Source organism: Pelobates fuscus, chromosome 2, assembly GCF_036172605.1.
Source record: "Pelobates fuscus isolate aPelFus1 chromosome 2, aPelFus1.pri, whole genome shotgun sequence".
NCBI lineage: Eukaryota > Metazoa > Chordata > Amphibia > Anura > Pelobatidae > Pelobates > Pelobates fuscus.
The window spans coordinates 184,066,289-184,085,836 of NC_086318.1; the positions used below are offsets into that span (position 1 = coordinate 184,066,289).

Sequence of the window (19,548 nt, forward strand, 5' to 3'; positions counted from 1 at the left end):
GAAAAAAGTTTTGGGGTTTTTAAATGCACGCTATTGTGACACCAGATATGAGTGGCACTGTGCACTGGCAGAGGTTGGCAGAGTACACGCTGTAGACCTGACACACACGCTTGAAGACAACTAACTGCTATTTAATCTATCACAGTGTAAAAACAATTTTTGGGTTTTAAATGCACGCTTTTGTGACACCAGATATGAGTGCCAATGTTCACTGGCAGAGGTTGGCAGAGTACACGCTGTAGGCCTGACACCCGCTTGCAGACAACTAACTGCTATTCAATCTATTACAGTGAAAAAAAATTTGTTTTGTTTTTAAATGCAAGCTATTGTGACACCAGATATGAGTGGTGGTACTGGGAAAGTGGGCACAGTATCCACTGTGAGCCTGACACAGAAGCTGGCAGGCAGGCAGGCAACTGCAATTAGATTAGATTACACAGGAAAAAAAAGCAGACTGATGTTCTAGCCCTAAAAAGGGCTTTTTGGGGTGCTGTCCTTACAGCAGAGATCAGATGAGTCCTGCAGGACTGTAGTGGACACTGAATACCCTAGCCTAGCTATCAATTTCCCTATCAAATGAGCAGCAGCTACACTTTCCCTCCTCTATCTAAGAATGCAGCTTCAGAATGAATCTAAAATGGATGCTGCAGGAGGTGGGAGAGTCTGGAAGGGAGGGTCTGCTGCCGATTGGCTGGAATGTGTCTGCTGACCGTGAGGCACAGGTTCAAAGTTTACTCAATGATGACGAATAGGGGGCGGATCGAACCGCGCATATGTTCGCCCGCCGTGGCGAATGCGAACATGCTATGTTCGCCAGCGAACCGTTCGGTACATCACTATTTATCACTATTATTATGACTCCGCAGCAAAGGAAGGGGAAAAAAAAAAAAAAGGAAAGAAAGGGTAATAACTTTTCCCAACACACACTGTCAAAGTGACAGTCTGATGAATATAAAAATTGGAAGCGGGCTTCATGGTCTAAAGTGGTCAGCCTATTCTGGAAGAACAAGCTGCACCCCGATACCCTATTTATAAAGAAGTTTGACAGCGGTTACAAAAAAAAAGTTCTGTTTTCAGACAACACAGTAGAGGGGTCATAAGCTTCCACACACCAGGGCTAAGTTTCCACTCACCATTGGCAAGTGAAAACATGGGAGCTCTTTTAAATACCAAGACAAGCTTCTTTATCACCCAAAACAAGACGTAAAAAGGAAGAATCCAGTCAGGAGGAGACCTCTCCTTTTAATGGGTCATATAGATACATTAAAAAGAGGAAAACACGTAGCTCTGGAGTGCTAGGATTTCCTGCATCAGCTGTGAGTTCTCAAGAACCAAACTTAAAATTGTTCGTATGATATTAAGGGGATCCTATAGTGCCAGGAAAACAAACCCGTTTTCCTGGCACTAGTCTCTTGGGAGTGCCTCCCTCCCTCGGCGCTGAAGGTTAAAACCTTCAGCTACTTGCTTTAATCCAGCACCGTGCTCCCTCGGCGCTGGTGACCTCTCCTCCCCGCCAACGTCAGCTCCCGAGTGGAGCCAAATGCACGGCCAGAGGCACACATTTAAACCTGCCCATAGGAAAGCATTACTCATTTGCCGCTGGACTCCGTGAGGGCATCCAGCGTCAAATAAGTGCAATTTTACTCAGTGTAAATCGCGGAAGCAGCCTCTAGTGGTTGTCAGGGAGACAGCCACTAGAGGCTAGATTAACACTGCAGTGTAAACATAGCAGTTTCTTTGAAACAACTTTGTTTTCAGCTGGAGGGTTAAAACTAGGGGGACCTGGCACCCAGACCACTTAATTGAGCTGAAGTGGTCTGGGTGCCTATAGTGGTCCTTTAACTATCCATTTTTTTTCCAGTGGGAGTGATGTGCAAATCACATAATTGGATATGTAGTCTTGCACCTTATAGCTTAATAAAAACACTTAAACAAAAATAGTTTGCAAGTAAATCAAAGCTGAAGAGCACAGATCTGTAATGGTCTGCTGAGCAGGTCTTTTTTTTTAATAAAGAAGGTAGATGTGTGCGGTAAATGCATGCTACAGGACAGCCTCCCCCAAACAAAAATACAAGGGAGACAGATAATTTATTCAAAATATGTCAAATAGGACATGTAAGTTGAGCAAATTGGATATTACAACCTTATGGAAGTAGTCACATAATGCTAACCCACCCCTTGAAGGCCCATCACAAGAGATGTGTATAAACATGGATTTCCTGCTAAGAGAATGAAACTGTTCTGTTCTTTAAAAATAAAAAGAGAGTGTACATTGCCAAGGTTACCGGATGAACCACCAAGGACAACATTGAAGCATTCCAAGACGAGCAACAGAGTGATCAGAAATATGTTAACACTTTGGAATAATAAATCTGCCCTACACAAACAACACGGAACTCTTCTTTCATTTCTAATAACAGTACATTTTAACCCAAGAGTAATTAAATATTGAACATTGAAAACTGACTTTACCTCCAACCAATCTCTACTACAGTAGCCTTGCAACGTTTGATGGGAGTTTCAGCTTAAAAACAAGTCAGACGATAAAATAAATATTGTATATTATATACACACACACACTGAACAAAATTATAAAATCTTGTTTTTGCCCCCATTTTTCTTGAGCTGAACTCAAAGATCTAAGACTTTTTCTATGTACACAAAATACCCATTTCTCTCATATCATTCACAAAAATGTCTAAATCTGTGTTAGTGAGCACGCCTCCTTTGCTGAGATAATCCATCCACCTCACAGGTGACCTTTGAGTTTAGTTTATCAAAAATAGGGGCAAAAACAAAAAAGTGTTGCGTTTAAAATTTTGTTCAGTGTGTGTGTAATTCCTGGATTAGGAATTATTTGATTTTGTACAACTAAATAAAAGAATCATTGGAACAAGACCTATGAGTGCACCTATTACCTTTTTGGATTTATATGGAAACATGCACCTAGGCAAAACAAATAATAATAATTATATATATATATATATATATATATAAAATATATGTATTATTCTTTAATGGCATCAGCTAGTCAATTCATTTAATCAGTGTTGCGAAAGTAATGAATAAATTAGTGCCACACTCACTCACACAAGCACACTCCGAGGTGATCCAGTCCTCGTGAGCGATGGATCCCTATTCAAAAAAGCCAAGCCAGATCAATGGAGTGTCAGCCTCAATTTTAAAATTGTATTCAAGTGTTCAAAACATGACAGGTAAGCAGCCACTGCAAGATAAATTAAGTAGTACAGGATAGTAATTCTAGTCTCAAGCCTAGAGCTACAAAATTGATAAAAGGAACGGAGCATTTTAGTTACGAAGAAAGGTTAAAAAATTTGAATCTCTTTAGTTTGGAAAAACTGCACCTCAGTAGGGATATGATAACATTATACAAATATACTTGGGGCCAGTACAAACCATTATCTGGAAATCTATTCATAAACAGGGCTATACATAGGACACAAGGTCACACATTTAGGCTGGAAGAAAGGAGATTTCATTTAAGGCAAAGAAAAGGTTTTTTTAATTTTTTTTAAAAAGTAAGAGTAATAAGGATATGGAATTCTCCGCCTAAAGAAGTGGTTTTATCAGAGTCCATACAGATGTTTAAACTGCAATTGGATAAATACCTGCAAAAATATAACATACAGAGATATCATTTCTAATTAGTGGGGTAATAGGTGCTTGATCCAAAGAGACATCTGACTGAATTTTGGGGTCAAAAAGGAATTTCTTCCTAGTTTGTTGCAAAATTGGAAGCACTTCAGACTGTGTTTTTGTGCCTTCTTTTGGATCAACAGCAAAATCATATGTGAGGAAGGCTGAACTTGATGGACACAAGTCTCTTTTCAGCTATTTAACAATGTAAAAGTTTGCATAAGAGAGGTTTGCAGTTTTAGTGCACGTTTGGTTGGGAGTTTTAGTTTGACAACCCAGAGAGCATTACATAACACCTTTATAACACCTTTACTTAACCAATCAACCATTCTCACAATCAAAGATAAATGATATTGTATTTACACTTAAATAACAGAGTAAGACCAAAAACCCATACAAGTTCTAATCAAATCTGCTAGCTCCAATAAAGTCTGCATAACAGTATCTAAAATGATTAATGCAAGAGGTTTGTATATGAATGGGACTTTAATTTTTATTTTAAAAGGGACACTACAGTCACCAGATCAATTACAGCTTAATGTAGTTGTTCTGATGAGTATAATCATTCCCTTCAGCATTTTAATGCAATTACTGCCTTTTCAGAGAACTGGGGCGCCGGCAGACCCACACGGCGCTTGAAATAAAGTTTTTTTTACCTTTTAATGTGGCTAAGGTGTGGGGAAAGCCACCTAAATGGTGGTTTTAACACTATAGCGTCAGAAATACATGTAAGAGCCAACTTAAAAAATTCCTAACTTCACATATTCCAAAGGTTGCTAAGGTAGTTTAAAATGCTCAACAAACCAAGTGATTGTAATACACAGTTTACTATTTCAGCAAGAACTGGAATGCACTACGTGACCCAAGAATAAAGAAATAGCCTGCAAGTTATTTTTTTGTTTAAGAGCCTGCCTTTTAAAACATGATTACCTCAGTAATATATACTGAACAAACACAAAGCATGTACAACAATGAGAAACCGTATTAAAGCTCTCTAGTTTCCCAATAATTAAACTCTAAATTGCAGAGATACATAATACTTCATAGCAGACATGTGCATTAGTTTTCGAACGAATACAAATTTTCCTACAAACGAAAAATATAAACGAAACGGCAAATGCATCACCTTTTCGTTTTGTTTAATAGACTCCATGCTGCAGGGGAATTAACCCCCACAGCACAGAGAAAATAACACTGCGCACGCGCAAAAAAAAAAGGAGGGAGCCGGCAGTCATTACAACCCTCCCACCCCTGCATTAAAATCGCTATAACCCCATATTAATAAAAGGGAGAATAGATCCTCCCGCATGCCCCTACTCGCGGTATGTAAACAGAGAATAGCAAGTTGCTGCTCGCTGTCATTTAAAACTAAATATAAATTATTATGGCATTAGGCCCCCTCCATTATTTATTTAATTAGGGTCCCCCACCCGCCGCACTATGTCCCCCCTATTTAAGTTTTTGCAGGGTTAAGTCCTCCTCTAATGGCTGTCTGGTAGACAGCCACTAGAGGGACTTCCGTCTTCTTAGACTACTTTTGGTCGTCTAAATTGATGCTGAACGTCCTTGCGCTATGCATGAGAACCTCCAGCATCGCCAGAATCCCCATTGGAAATGCTTTCCTATGGGGAGGTCTAAGGCGCGCGGCCATTGCCGTGCATGCGCATTACGTCTCAACCGCCAGCGGATGTTAATATATACATCCAGAGATTCCTTGCACTGCTGCCTTGTACACCGGGTGCCAGACCGAGGTCATCAGAATACAAAGATCAAAGTAATGGTCCGCATAACCAATGTAGCCCTGAACACAAATAAAGTAAAAATAAACAAAAGAATATATATTTTGCTAGATCAAAGTGATGGCCTGCACTCACGGTCTTCTTAAAACTTAGCTTTTAATATTTACATAAAAAGAAAACAAATGTGATGCCGAATAGAGTCAATGTTTTAGTCCCGGTTCGGGACTTTCCATGCTGTCCTGAGGAACCGAACTGGGACTGAAACGCTGACGCTATTCGGCATCACATTTGTTTTAAGAAGACCGTGAGTGCAGAACATCACTTTGATCTAGATAGATAGATAGATAGATATATATAGATATATATATATATATATATATAGATAGATATATAGATATATAGATATATAGATATATATATATATATATATATATATTTGTTTATTTTTACTTTATTTGTGTTCAGGGCTACATCGGTTATGATTGAAGTAAGATTGGTGTAACAGAACCTGTGATACGGAAAAAGTCGGCTGAGGTGTGCCGAAACAGACGGATGCTGTAGGCCAGTAATAAAAGTGGGCATACACTAGTATAGTTTGTTGAATAAAGGGAGTGGAGGTTAGGGCAGAAGATAGTCGGAGCAATCACGTTAGGCTAGGGAAGGGGTGAGAGTCCCTTTTAAAGGTCCATAAGTCCCTCCCACAACTTGAGGCCAAGCCTTCCAATTTGTGTTCAGGGCTACATCGGTTATGATTGAAGCAAGGTTGGTGCAACAGAACCTGTGATATGGAAAAAGTCGGTTGACGTGTGCCGAAACCGACGTATGCTGTAGGCCAGTAATAAGAGAGGGCAAAAAGGAAAACATAACATGCTCAAAATATATTTATTGAGAAAGAACATAATGCAACCTAGGTACAATTAAGAAGATTTTTTTTCTAATGCCTTTCGCATTTCCTGTACCGGTTGAGGTATGTATGTTGTATATGCTGAGGACTTCCAACGGCCTAGCGATTTAATGATATGGACTGGAATGTCCTGGCTCGATGCAGTAGAGGCGGCCCCTATCCTAAATGAGTGTCCTATATAGTTGCTAGGGTTCATACCTAGCCTAGCCATACCTAGCCTTGTTAACATTAAGCGTATGTATAACATGAATTTGGACATAGTGAGGATAGCCCCGTGAAGTGACAAAAGCGGTAGAGAGGAGAGATTTAGTATGGTCAGGAGGTAGGAGTTTAAAACCTTCACTGAGTTTTTTTTTTTTTTTATATAAATACAACTCACCTTCCTAACCCTCAAGGGGTCCTAACTCTATAGTGTACCTACATCTGCAAAAAGTTAATTTCAGTTGTAGTTATACGACAGCTGGTGAGGATTTTGGCCAACACTGACCCATGAAACACCTGTCTGAGTGACTACCACTGAAAGTGCTCCTAAGCAGCAATGTAAACACTGCCTTTTCGCTGAAAAGTTTACTTAAAAATGTCTCCAGGGACAGAGAGTAGACACTAGAACTACATTAAAGGGACACTCCAGGTACCCAGACCACTTCTGCTCATTGGAGTGGTCTGGGTGCCAACTCCCAGTCTCCCACTACTCCTAACCCTGCAAGTGTAATTATTGCAGTTTTTTATAAACTGCAATAATTACCTTGCAGGGTTAATTCACCTCTAGTGGCTGTCTATTAGACAGCCAGTAGAGGGAACTTCCTGTACTATAGCACAGGAAACCTGTGCTAGAGCGTCGCTGGACGTCCTCACGCCGTGTGAGGACCTCCAGTGTCGCTCAAATCCCCATAAGAAAGCATTGAAATTCGTTTTCAATGCTTTCCTATGGGGAGTAGTAATGCGCATCAGTCTCGCCCACCGGCCAACGCAATACAGAGGAGGAGACAGCGGCGAAGGACATCGCCGCTGCCTCAGGTAAGTGACTGAAGGGGTTTTCACCCCTTCAGTAACTGGGGATTGGTGGGTGGGTGGGAGGGAGGGAGAGGGACCCTCCAGTGCCAGGAAAACGGATTGTTTTCCTGGCACTGGAGTTTCCCTTTAAGCTGTAGTTGCTCTGGTAACTATAGTGTCCCTTTAAACACTGCACAATGCCAATGATGAAATTTCCAGGAAAAGGTTCAGGAACACACAGTTCACATTACATCAATCCAATACCTTTCATTTCATTACAATGGACCAATGTATCTCATATCTTAGGCTCTTGAATTTTTAATAAGCAACAGTGATGAATCCAAGGACGATTTACACTGAAAATAAAAAAAAGAATGCATATGGAGGTCCTACACTACTGTCACCTGCTTCCCACATTTCTTTAGCAACAGCTAGTGCTTTAAGTTTTAGAAGCTCCTTCTTCTTTATCACTATTATTCAAAATTATAAATGAGTTGATCTCAAGAAACAAATAACTTTCATTAAGTGCCATGGTTGCACCCTTCCAGCTATCTTTCTAATCGCTTTGTGACCTAGCAAAAAAAGAGGAGACTATGGTTCTCAAATATTTAAATGCAATGCTTCTCTATGAGAAGTACTGTAGAATCAGTGATTCAATTGTAGAGCATAAGCCCTGCTTCTATGAGACGCATCAGACTGTCTAGTAAATCATAAGTTCTGATGACCTTCCAGAAGCGGCACAGATGCATTAAGGGACCTTGTTGCTGGTTTACATTTAAAATACACTTTAAGGGACACTATAGTCACCTGAACAACTACAGCATAATGTAGTAATTCTGGTGAGTATAGTCCGTCTGCAGGTATTCAGAAATTCAGTGTCTCCACAATCTGCATTGAGGTACTGAACCTTCCCAATAAAGATACATTGATGGCCGCACTTGCGCATTAGCCTCCTAATGCTTTCCAATGGGAAAGCATTGGATCCGCTGAGATTATCAATTCTGATATCAGCCAAGAAGGCGTTTTGGTGGTGGTGTCAGTTCTGTTAGAGACGCACTGCGCAAAAAAAAAAAAAAAAAGGTAAAAGGTACGTTTACTACTTATTTAAGAGGGAGCAATGGAAGGCTAAATAGTATTTTAACACTATACAGTCAGGAATACACGTTTGTGTTCGTGACTCTATAGTGCTCCTTAAAGTGCTCCTTTAAGTCAAGACACTCCAATACTTCGATATTATAAATAACATAACATAGGGGTGTTCCTTTAAATATAGCCATTTGTCAGCAATTCAGCTACAACGCTAAGTTGTACAACGCTTAAAAAGTTAAGAGCCAGTTTTTTTCAGAACTAGAGAAGTTTAATTTATGAGAAATATACAATTCTTAAAAGGGACACTATTGTCACCAGAACCACTACAGCTTAAAGAGACACTCCAGGCACCCAGACCACTTTTGCCCATTAGAGTGGTCTGGGTGCCAACTCCCACTACCCTTAACCCTGCAAGTGTAATTATTGCAGTTTTTATAAACTGCAATAATTACCTTGCAGGGTTAACTCCTCCTCTAGTGGCTGTCTACTAGACATCCAATAGAGGGCACTTCCTGGTCCATAGTACAGGTTTGCTATAGCGTCGCTGGACATCCTCACGCTATGTGAGAACCTCCAGCGTCGCTAAAATCCCCATAGGAAAGCATTTTCAATGCTTTCCTACGGGGAGGTCTAATGCATGTGCGCGGCACTGCCGCGCATGCGCAGTCAGTCTCCCCGCCAGCTGATGTCGGAGAAGCGTGTGCGGACACAGAACCACCGCCGAGGGACATCCGCAGTGGTCTCAGGTAAGTCACTGAGGATGGGGGGTGGGAGAGAGAGGGGACCTGCTTTTCCTGGCACTGGAGAGTCCTTTTAATGTTGTTGTTCTGGTGCCTAAAACCTGTCCCTGTAGCCTTTTTAATGTAAACACTGCCTTTTCCGAGAAAACATTACATTGCTGCCTAGTAACACCTCTAGTGAGTCACTCAGACGCCACTAGAGAGTCCTGTGTCAGTGCTGCACAGTGTGCAGCACCTTTGTTCAGAGTCTCCACGCTCTGCATGGAGGTGCTGAATGTTACCTATAGAGACCCATGCACAATATCCTCCCAATGCTTTCCTTTAAGAAAGCATTGGCTTAGCGGAGATCTTTAAGAATGATTATCTCCATGAGTAGTTGAAGATCAGCATAGAGATTGATGCCTAAATATTTTATGTATTCCAGCCTCCAGTCGAATTTATAGGACAGTCTAAGGAAGGATAGGTAAGAGTCTGGAATGTTGAGAGCCAGGGCTTGTGATTTAGTTAGATTAATTTTGTGGTAGGATACTGCTTTGTATGCGGCTAATGTCGCCTGGACATATGGGAGAGCCCGGAGAGGGTCAGACACCGCAAGGAAGATGCCGTCCACAAACAGGACGATCTTCTGCGGCTCCATATTGTCTATGTCAATGCCCGTTATGTGAGGGTTATTTCGAATGGCGCACGCCAAGGGCTCTAGTGCCAATATGTACTCACGGCACGTAACTTAAAAACAGTGTGGGAGCAGGAGCATATGGATACGGAGAAGTGGGAAAATTTGAGGTCTCCTGAATGGCATGCATAGCCGGAAGGCCATCTCGATCTGTTATCAGACTTATCTCAGCAGTCTACACATTAAAACCTACATTTAGAGCGGGATGGGAAACTGAACTAAGCAAGAAATTTGAGGTGAGGGGGTGGAGATCAATCTTGAAATTCACTGCATCTAATTATCATCTAATTATCGTATAAAATCCTGACTCGGTGGTACTTCACCCCAGTTAGTCTACAACAGATGTTCCCTGGGGTATCCAAACCGTGCTGGAGGGAGTTGGGAGGGGTGGGACTGTCCCCACATACAACCAATATGGGCACAGCTTCATAAATTTATAGAAACACTGACAGGAAGAGACACACACACTAACAGACGCACATTTTTCATATTTCTGAAAATCGATATTGGTCTTGTAATTTACTGTTAACTACCAGTTAAAACACACCGTGATCAACTGCCACTAGTGGTGGCGTTAACCCAATTAATGCAGTTTCTAAGAAACTGCAATACTTTAGATTGCAAAGTAAGGGCACAGGGGCACTGCACTCAATAAGATTAAGTTATTTAGGTGCCCATTGTGTTCCTCAAAGAAGACAAACTAAAACCATGTAGTTTCTAAAAAAAAAAAAAAAGCTATATAATCAACAGTTTTTAATATCACTAACAAAGGCCAGATTTGCACAATATAAACATAGACAAAAAAAATTAATCATGCAAGTAAACCTAAACTGACTCCACTGTCCAGTTATAGTTCCCCTTCCTCTACAGACAACAGGAGAGATTACAAACACGCTCCTTATTTACCTAACAAGACCCTGAGGCAGAGACTCATTGAAGAGCTGTCCACCCTGAGAGGATATGACCTGCACCTCAATTATCTCATACCTGATCCCTGACACCCCTCAGGGGGCAGCCTGCCCCAAATCAATACCCGAGGTTGCCCCCCACCCCATACCCTTTTATAAAACTAAAACTCCATATACGAAGAGCATCATGGGAGTTGTAGTTCTATGACAGTTTGTGTGGGTGAGGCCATCCAGTTAATCCCTGCCCTCACCCCGGATAATGCCTCCAGGTAACTCCCCTCCCCCATCACATAATCCTCCATTACGATATCGGCTCCCCAGCCTACCTCGAACTCCTGGATGTTGTTGGAGGTGACGAAGATCCCGATGCCTATGGGGATGAAGATGATGCCGATGACGAAGAAGGCTGGCAGCACGGTGCCGGCGGTGAGGATGGGCTGCCAAGCCGGAAGCCTCTGCTGCTTAAAGGCCGTGTTATCCGGCTTCTTGCTCTTCACCCCGGCCCCGGGGCCCACCCCTGAGTGATGGTGGCCATCTTCCTCCTTAGCGTTATAATTCATGGCCATGGCGACCCCTCAGCGAGCCGCAAGCGGACTAACCAAGCTCACAACCTGGAGAGCGACTGGCAAACACTGCACATCCGCCCTGTGCCTGACGTCACTGAGGGGGCGGGGGCAACAGTCACGGAGGCGCATGCGCGCTGAGTGATAGCACCAGACTAGTTGACAGGACGACATCAATGCTGCAGTTAGCTTCCTATTGGCCAACTTTGTAGTGACGTCATCGGCTGGCTCATATTTAATTAGAGTCCTGTAGATAATAATAGGAATTTATATTACCCTAAATAAAACATAGAACACATCATAAGCAAAAACAAGTCATATCCTTAGCAAATGTACAGTCACACATACGTTATAACAACACACATGCATTCTCTAAACTTGGAATTACTGAAAATTGAAATGAGAAGGCAACATGGCTGTTCTGGAACAATGCTCAAACTCCACTAAAGTCACCAATTTTCTAGAGTAGCCACAATTTTGCCTTTTATATCATATTGATACCGGAGAAACTGACGGAAGCCAAGCACAGAGAGATGGACACAGGTTTCTTCAGGAAGGAAGAGATTCTTTATTCGGTTCACCGATCCGGACTCAGAGGGACTAATGTCACCAAAATACAACAAGTTCTGAGCCCCGGACAATAGTGCAGGCTCCTTATATAGGCACATAACTCCTCCCATATTAAGCTCCACCCGCACATTCTCTTGACCAATCAATACAAATAAGAATTAGGGATTATTCTAGCCCTAGTGACTGAATAATCTAAATTTTATTAACGACAGGAGGCGAATATTTGCTTATCGTTCTTTACTGAAACCTCCCAGCAGCAAAGAAATAGTTAACAATAGTATAAAAAATTCAACCAATCAGAGTATATATCAGTATTATATAGCATTATGGAGCTCCTCCCAATTCCTCTTTCTTGCTGTAGCCGACAGTATTGAGTATCAACCATGTAAACTGGAACTGAAACTGGAACTGTGGACTAAATCGTGGTCCTGATGCATTCAACCATGTAAACCTTGAATGGGTTGGTGAATCCAGATGTTACAAGTAAGCGGTAGGATTCTTCACACTAAAGGAGGAAAAAAGAAAATCATGAGAGTATAGGTTCTCATACTAGTTGATTGCAAATTTAGCACGTATCGTAGAGATTGACAGATAATTTCAATGCATTTCATGGAAATGTTGTGAAGTATATGAATTTAATGTTAGAGAGGTGAAATGTAAACCTGACAGTTGACAGATGATGAATGGATGTGTGTGAGACATCTCGAGTAGGAAGAGATAGTAACTTACCTCAGGGTGGGTCGAACTTGTGCTGGAGACAAGGGTGGGAAAATATTCGCCTCCTGTCGTTAATAAAATTTAGATTATTCAGTCACTAGGGCTAGAATAATCCCTAATTTTATGGCAAGACAGGAGGCTTCATATTTGCTGTTTTAACGCTCTTGTATAATGGACAATGCGGCGTGTGGCCTAGGTTTGAAGTAGAATGTCCGAAAAGTGGATTCTCTGGACCAGTCTGCCGACGATAAGATGTCTGAGAGAGAACTACCTGCAAGAAAGGCTGAGGATGCGGCTGCTCCTCTGACTGAGTGCGCCCCAAAGGAGGGGTCGATGCTAGCTTGGGTTAGTATCCATCTGATCCACCGTGCAATTGTGGGGTTGGATACTGGTTTATGTGGCTTGACATAGGACACTAGAAGGGGTCCTGTAGGGGGGCGTAGAGTGGTTGTGGCAGCTATATAGTGCTTTAAGCAGAGCGCCACACAGAGTGACTGTCTACTGGGAAAGTAGGGGTAGAATACAGAGGCAGAGTTGGTCTTAGTTCGCCTAGTAATGCGGAAGGTAACGCCTTCCGGCGAGAAAACTATAGCATGGAAGTCGAAAGCTCTAATGTCGGAGACCCTACGGAGGGATACTAAACATAGGAGTAAGGCTAGTTTGGCAGAGAGTTGACGTAAGGTCAAGTGCTCATTAGAGGGCCAGGATTCTAAGAAGGCAAATACCTGTGCAACATCCCAGAAATTGGAGTATTTGGGGAGAGGGGGTCTGGCTAGCCTGATCCCACGTAATAGTCTACAAACTGAGGGGTGTTTTCCTATTGATGCGTTGTCAATAGGATTGTGAGCCGCGGATATGGCTGATCTAAAGACATTAATTGATCTATAGGACTTGCCTTGATCGAATAAGATAGACAGGAAATTAAGGATAATTGTCAAAGGAGCTGAAAAGGGATCGGTGTCCCTTTCCAGACACCAGCCGGCCCATGCTCGCCATGCAGTGAGATAAGCTTGTCTAGTGCCTGGGGCCCAGGAGTCCCATAGGAGCGCCTGAGCTGTCTCCGAAAGTCCTGAGACATTCCAGGATCCCCTGAAACGGTCCAGGCTACAAGTTGGAGCCGTCCTTGGAGGGCGAGAGGGTGACAATGTCCCGCTGGGTTCATGAGAATGTCGGGAGACCGGGGTAGTAGGATCGGACAATTCGCTGACATTTCCAACAGGGTTGGGAACCAAGTCTGGGCTCTCCATAACGGGGTGACAATGACTATTGTCACTACTAGGGCTTTGACCCGGTAAAGGGTGCGTTGGATCATGGAGAAAGGCGGGAACGCATAGGCTCCTGTCTCCGGCCAAGGGTGCTGAAAGGCATCGACTGCCCAGGATTGGGGATCTGGAAGCCAGCTGATAAATGCTTCGGTCTGGCGATTCAGTCGCGATGCGAACAAGTCCAGAGTGAGAGGCCCGCGAAGACAGAGAATTTGATAGAACAAGCGGGGATCCAGTTGCCAGTCGCTCACATCTCTCCAATGGCGAGAGAACCAGTCTGCGACTAAGTTGTCCGTGCCTGGCAGGTATTCCGCCTTGATGGATAAATTCCGTTCTAGGCAGAACTGATAGAGATCCTTGGTAAGGTCCGATAGTAGTTTGGACCGGGAGCCTCCTAGCCGATTCACATAACGCACTGCAGAGACGTTGTCCATGCGCAGTACTAGTGAACAATTGAAACAATCTTTTGCGAAACTGCGAATCGCAAAAGATCCTGCAATCAATTCTAGGCAATTGATGTGTAGATCTCGTTCTGAGAGGGACCATAGACCCCCGGTAGACTTGTCGGCGCACGTGGCGCCCCATCCCAGGAGACTGGCATCGGATTCCAGCACGAAATCCGGTTGCGATCCGAAAATGGCTTTGCCATTCCAGGCTTCCATGTTGAGAAGCCACCAGTGGAGTTCTATGCGAACTTCGTCTGTCAGGGAGATGTACTGATCGTAGGAAGTGGAACGATGTAGATAGTGTGTTTTGAGCCGTTGCATGGCTCGGTAGTGTAAGGGTCCCGGGTAAATGGCTTGGATAGAGGCGGACAAAAGGCCTATGGTATGGGCCAGATCGCGTAGGCGAATCTGGCGGGCTGACAGTAGTTTTCGAATCTCTTTCTTTATAGATTTTACCTTTGTGGAGGGGAGTTGTAGGATCGCTTGTACGGAATCTATTAGGAATCCGAGGAATTGGACCTTTTGAGAAGGTTCGAGGGACGATTTTTGGAAATTGATCACAAACCCTAGATTTTGGAGCAAGGCTGTCGTCATGTTCGTGTGTTTGTGTAAGAGGTGTGGATCCTGAGCCATTATCAGGATGTCGTCCAAATATATGATGGACCGAATCCCTTGAGATCGGAGTAGCGCCATTACTGGTTTCATCAGTTTGGTGAAACACCATGGTGCGGAGCAAAGGCCGAATGGGAGGCATGTAAATTGCCAGATTTCGTCCTGCCAGAGAAATTGGAGGAAGGCTCGGTGATTGCGAGCAATAGGGACTGTGAGATATGCGTCTTTGAGATCGAATCTGGAGAACCAATCTCCCACGCAAAGGAGGTCCCTGAGAAGATGGATGCCTTCCATCTTGAAATGGCGGTACCTGACGGATCGGTTCAGGTCCTTCAAATTGATGATTGGGCGCAGGTCTCCAGTTTTTTTGTGGACTAAAAATATGTTGCTGATAAATGTTTGAGGAAAGGGGGATTTCTCTATCGCAACTTTTTGTAAGAGTTTGTGCAATTCTGTTTGCAGTGTCAGATTGTCTGATGTGGACATCTGTAGAGGTGTAGGAGGTGTGTCCTGGAAGGGAGTGTTGAGAAAGTCTATAGTGAACCCTTGGACTGTGTGTAGGACCCAAAGGTCTTGTGACAGTAACTCCCACTGTGGGAAAAAATGGGTTAGTCTGCCTGCAATAGGTGTGTTTAAAAAAGGAAGGTTGATTACCTTGAGCAGTTCGTCCGCGTAGGGAGGCAGAACCACGTCCCCGGATGGCTCCTCTGTTATTGAATAACTGCCTGTGATATGGTCGGGGCTGTCCCGATTGCCAATAGCTCTCTGTTGGGCGAGGCCTGTAGCCTGTGAAGGCAGCTCTGCTGTTCGTTCGGCCTCTAAAACGTCCAGCTCTCCCAGAAAAACGGGTTGACTGGGAGCGAAAAACCCTGCGTAGGGATGATTGGGCCTTATTTAATGTGGTAAATACAGCCACATGTTTGGAGAGATCCTTCATAAATGAGTCTCCAAATAATAGTCCATTGGCCTCTGGTCCCAGTTCTCGGGAGCTGAGATCGGCTAGTTTAGCATCTAGCTTGTATAGTGCCGCCCTGCGCCTCTCAGTGGACATAGCCACATTTGCATTGCCCAGGAGACATAAGGCTCTCTGGGCCCATTCTCTAACTGTATTGGGGTCGAATTCCCCACTGGTTAAGGCTTCGTCAGCCAGAATGAATATTTGGACAATTGGGCCAGATTAGTCCAGAAGTTTATCTTGGGCTGTCTTGAGGCCCTGTTCAATTCCTTTACGGGGGTCCTTCCCCGTCTTAGTGAGGAAGGTTACAAGTAACGGGTCGAACTCTGGTGTGAGAGCTACTTTATTTGGGATGGTAGGTCGAGGGCACTCGGCTCTGAGTTTTGCCCTGATCTCTTTATCAAGTGGTTTGCGTAACCACATTTTACAGAAGTTAGCGATGTGGTCCGGTGGGGACCATTCTGCTGATAGTGGATGCCTGATGATTCTGGGATCAAAAAAGGGGGCACCCGAAGCATCCAGAAGGATGTCTGAGTCGGTTCCTTTCTGTGTTGTTTTAGTGTCAATGTCTTTTGGAATAAGGAAGGTCTCCTTGACAAATTCCGATGGGGTATCCCCTAGCGCATTCACCGAGGGGTCCTCATCGGAATAGCCAAGGTAATAGTCCTCAACTCTATCGCCCGTGTGGAATGCAGAGCCCTCTAGGGGATCGGAGGTTACGTGGGCGGAGTGGGAGACAGACATTTTCAGGGATTTGGCAGGAGCCTTGCCCTTGCCAGCAGTCCTACTATCCCCTTTCCAGGGGCGCTTGTGTGTGGTTTCTTGGTCTGAGGGCTGAGAGTCCTCGGAATCAGAGGGCAAGCGAGTGGTAGGGTTGACTTCGGTAGAAGTCCTATCTTGGAAGGCTGCTAACGCCTTGGGGATAGACTCGGCAATAGTAGAGACCAGCCAAGCTCTAAGCTCTTGTGAGATTGCTGGTTCGGTAGTATCAGACATGGTTGTCTTGTACAAATATGATCAGTAGTCAAATATTAGGGAATATCGGGTAAAATGGGGGTCACCCAACAGTTTTTAAGTAAAAAGTTTGGATTGGGGGTCACCCAAGCTATTAGCGCAATAAATGAGTAAGGGCGGCACAATAATAAATAATGGGGTTACCACTAACATACACAAGTGGGTTGTACCACTGTAATAATAGTAGGTGGATTTCACTACTAAAGTAATTAGACAGGTGGTTATGTCTTTAATATGAAGTGATGTATCACTTTAAATACTGAGTACTTTTAAATACTGAGTACTAAACGTGGGGGGTCACCCCTGAATGGCGGTATTATGACACCTGAATGTTTATCGAGGTGGGGTCACCCACAAGAAAAAACTCAAATACAGAGTAAATTATAAGGTGGGGGTCACCCACAGAGGCCACTTTATTAATAGTAATATTGCTGGTATCTTGTTAATTCGTAACCTGTAAGGAGAAAATTAACCTAAATGAAAAAACTGTAAAGGGTATTGGCACTTTAAAAGTGCTAGAAAAAATAAATAATAAATAAATAAATAAACCTTGTACTTACCGGATCCGGCGGTAGAGGGTGCAAGCGCGCCGCAGAGACGAAGAGACCGCGCAGAAGATGGCCGCCGTAACAGAAGGCGGGAAGGAGTGTGTCTGGTAAGTATACAGACGCGGGAAGGGGGGGAGCCGGGAAAAGGCGCGAAAAGGTTGAGCCGCGGACTCCTGGGAAATGGAGTCCGCGGCAGTTATTGCACGGAGTGAGAGAAACCAGCCGCGGCGTTTAAAAACGGGAAAAAACCGCGGCTGGGAAGCAAATCAGACTAGAAATTAGTGATAGCCTGATAAATAAATCGCGTTTTTTAAAGAAACCGCGATTTTAAGAGAGATACTGGATAAATAACATTAGGAAATAAATGAAAATAAACTAAGGACAAAAGTCCCTGCTGTATTGAAAGAACACCAAAGGACATATGTGAAATCAATAGACTATGTAATAAGGAAAATAAATCAAATAATATACAAGTTAACTCAAAATAGTGTTAAAGGATAAAATTCTAACACAGTAATTGGAATAGACTCACCTGGGAGGCAAGCAGCAAAGAAAGAGGAATTGGGAGGAGCTCCATAATGCTATATAATACTGATATATACTCTGATTGGTTGAATTTTTTATACTATTGTTAACTATTTCTTTGCTGCTGGGAGGTTTCAGTAAAGAAAGATAAGCAAATATGAAGCCTCCTGTCTTGCCATAAAATTAACTTCCTGCTTGACCGCATGGCTTGTCCAGCACAATGGAGGAGGGGAATACTACATCCTGTATTCTTGCACATGCTCCGTACACTACTGATCGTATCTTGCCTCGTGCAACCAACTGATCGATACGTCAGCATATGCACGTACACATGCCACGTGGTAATCTCAGCCTACTAAATTTATCTTTACCGAGATTCCACCACATTCCCCCCTTTGATGCCTCTTGATATTTCACAATTACTTGAGGCATCACTTAACCTTGCTTTGCATACACCGCAAGTTACCATGAACCAGACCAGACTTATCTATGATGTGAATCTTCAACACTCATCTTCCTGCATTGGTTCTCCCTGATCTAGAGCCTTATATTTATAAATTGCCATTATCTGTGCAGCAGCCTTCCTCTCTGCTATATTTTCCATCAGGCTTTGCACAGACCTAACTACTAAGGGTATAAGACATGGCAGGAGTAGACACAACATTAAAATCAATAGGACTCCACCTACCAATGCCTTAAGCCCTCCAAATTGCTCATACCAGCTACCAAACCAACTACTTGGATTGTACCCTTTCCATACCTGAGTAGGCACATGCGCTAGTTTAACCATATGGCTAGTAAGCTCAGCTATTGCTTGCCCTTCGTCATCTATTTGAAGACAGCAATTGCTCAGGTTAAACTTCCCACATACACCTCCCTCTACTGCCAATAGGTAATCCAAGGCTAATCTATTTTGGTATACTGCTGTCCTCATCCTGGTATTATGCTTCGCTAGAAGATTGAGCGCTTGTGAGGTCTCATTAGTAATAATCTCAACCACTGCCTGTAATCTTATAATACGGTTGAGCATATAAATTGGGGTTCTATAACCAAAGGTACCATCCTCTGCCCATGTGGCTGGCCCATAGTAATCTATAATACGCTGGGGAGGCCATTCATCATCTTCCCAGGCGCCTATCTCTATGGGTCCCCTTTTCTTCCTATGATTCACATCATACACTTTAACACCTAAAGTCTCACCTGTTTCGATAGGTAACAAGAAGAAGGATGGTTTGAGCATGCCCAACACACATGCCCCCTCCCAGTCCTGTGGCAACTCCGAATAGGCTTTCTTACCACAGATCCAGTACAAATTTGCTGGGGCTCTCCAATTAGATGTGATGGATAGATCAAACCACACATCCTTTAAATTGGCATATCTTGCAAACGGGTTAGATGGTTCTGAGACATTTGAAGCCGACCACCAAGTTGTATTCTTTGTATCATCATCATAAGCTTTTTGCCCTAGACAAGTTAATTCTCCTACAGAAGTATTATACATCATTCCTTTCCTCGCTATGCAAACATAACCTATGATAGAGGTCTTTAATCTCCACTCAGATTTACCTCTAACACTCATATGATAATCGGCTTGTGAAGATATTAATTGTTCAACTGCCTCAGAACCGGA

General features: G+C 43.3%; 1 protein-coding gene across 1 annotated transcript in view; it reads right to left on the minus strand.

Moving 5' to 3' along the window:
* TMEM30A (transmembrane protein 30A) overlaps window positions 1-11,371 on the minus strand; it is a 31,853-nt gene extending 20,482 nt beyond the window's left edge. Inside the window, exon 1 of the mRNA XM_063442999.1 lies at window positions 11,030-11,371. Coding sequence (XP_063299069.1) covers window positions 11,030-11,269 — 240 coding nt within the window. The 5' untranslated portion in view covers window positions 11,270-11,371. The remainder of the gene's footprint in view (window positions 1-11,029) is intronic.
* Between the last annotated feature and the right edge of the window lie 8,177 nt (window positions 11,372-19,548).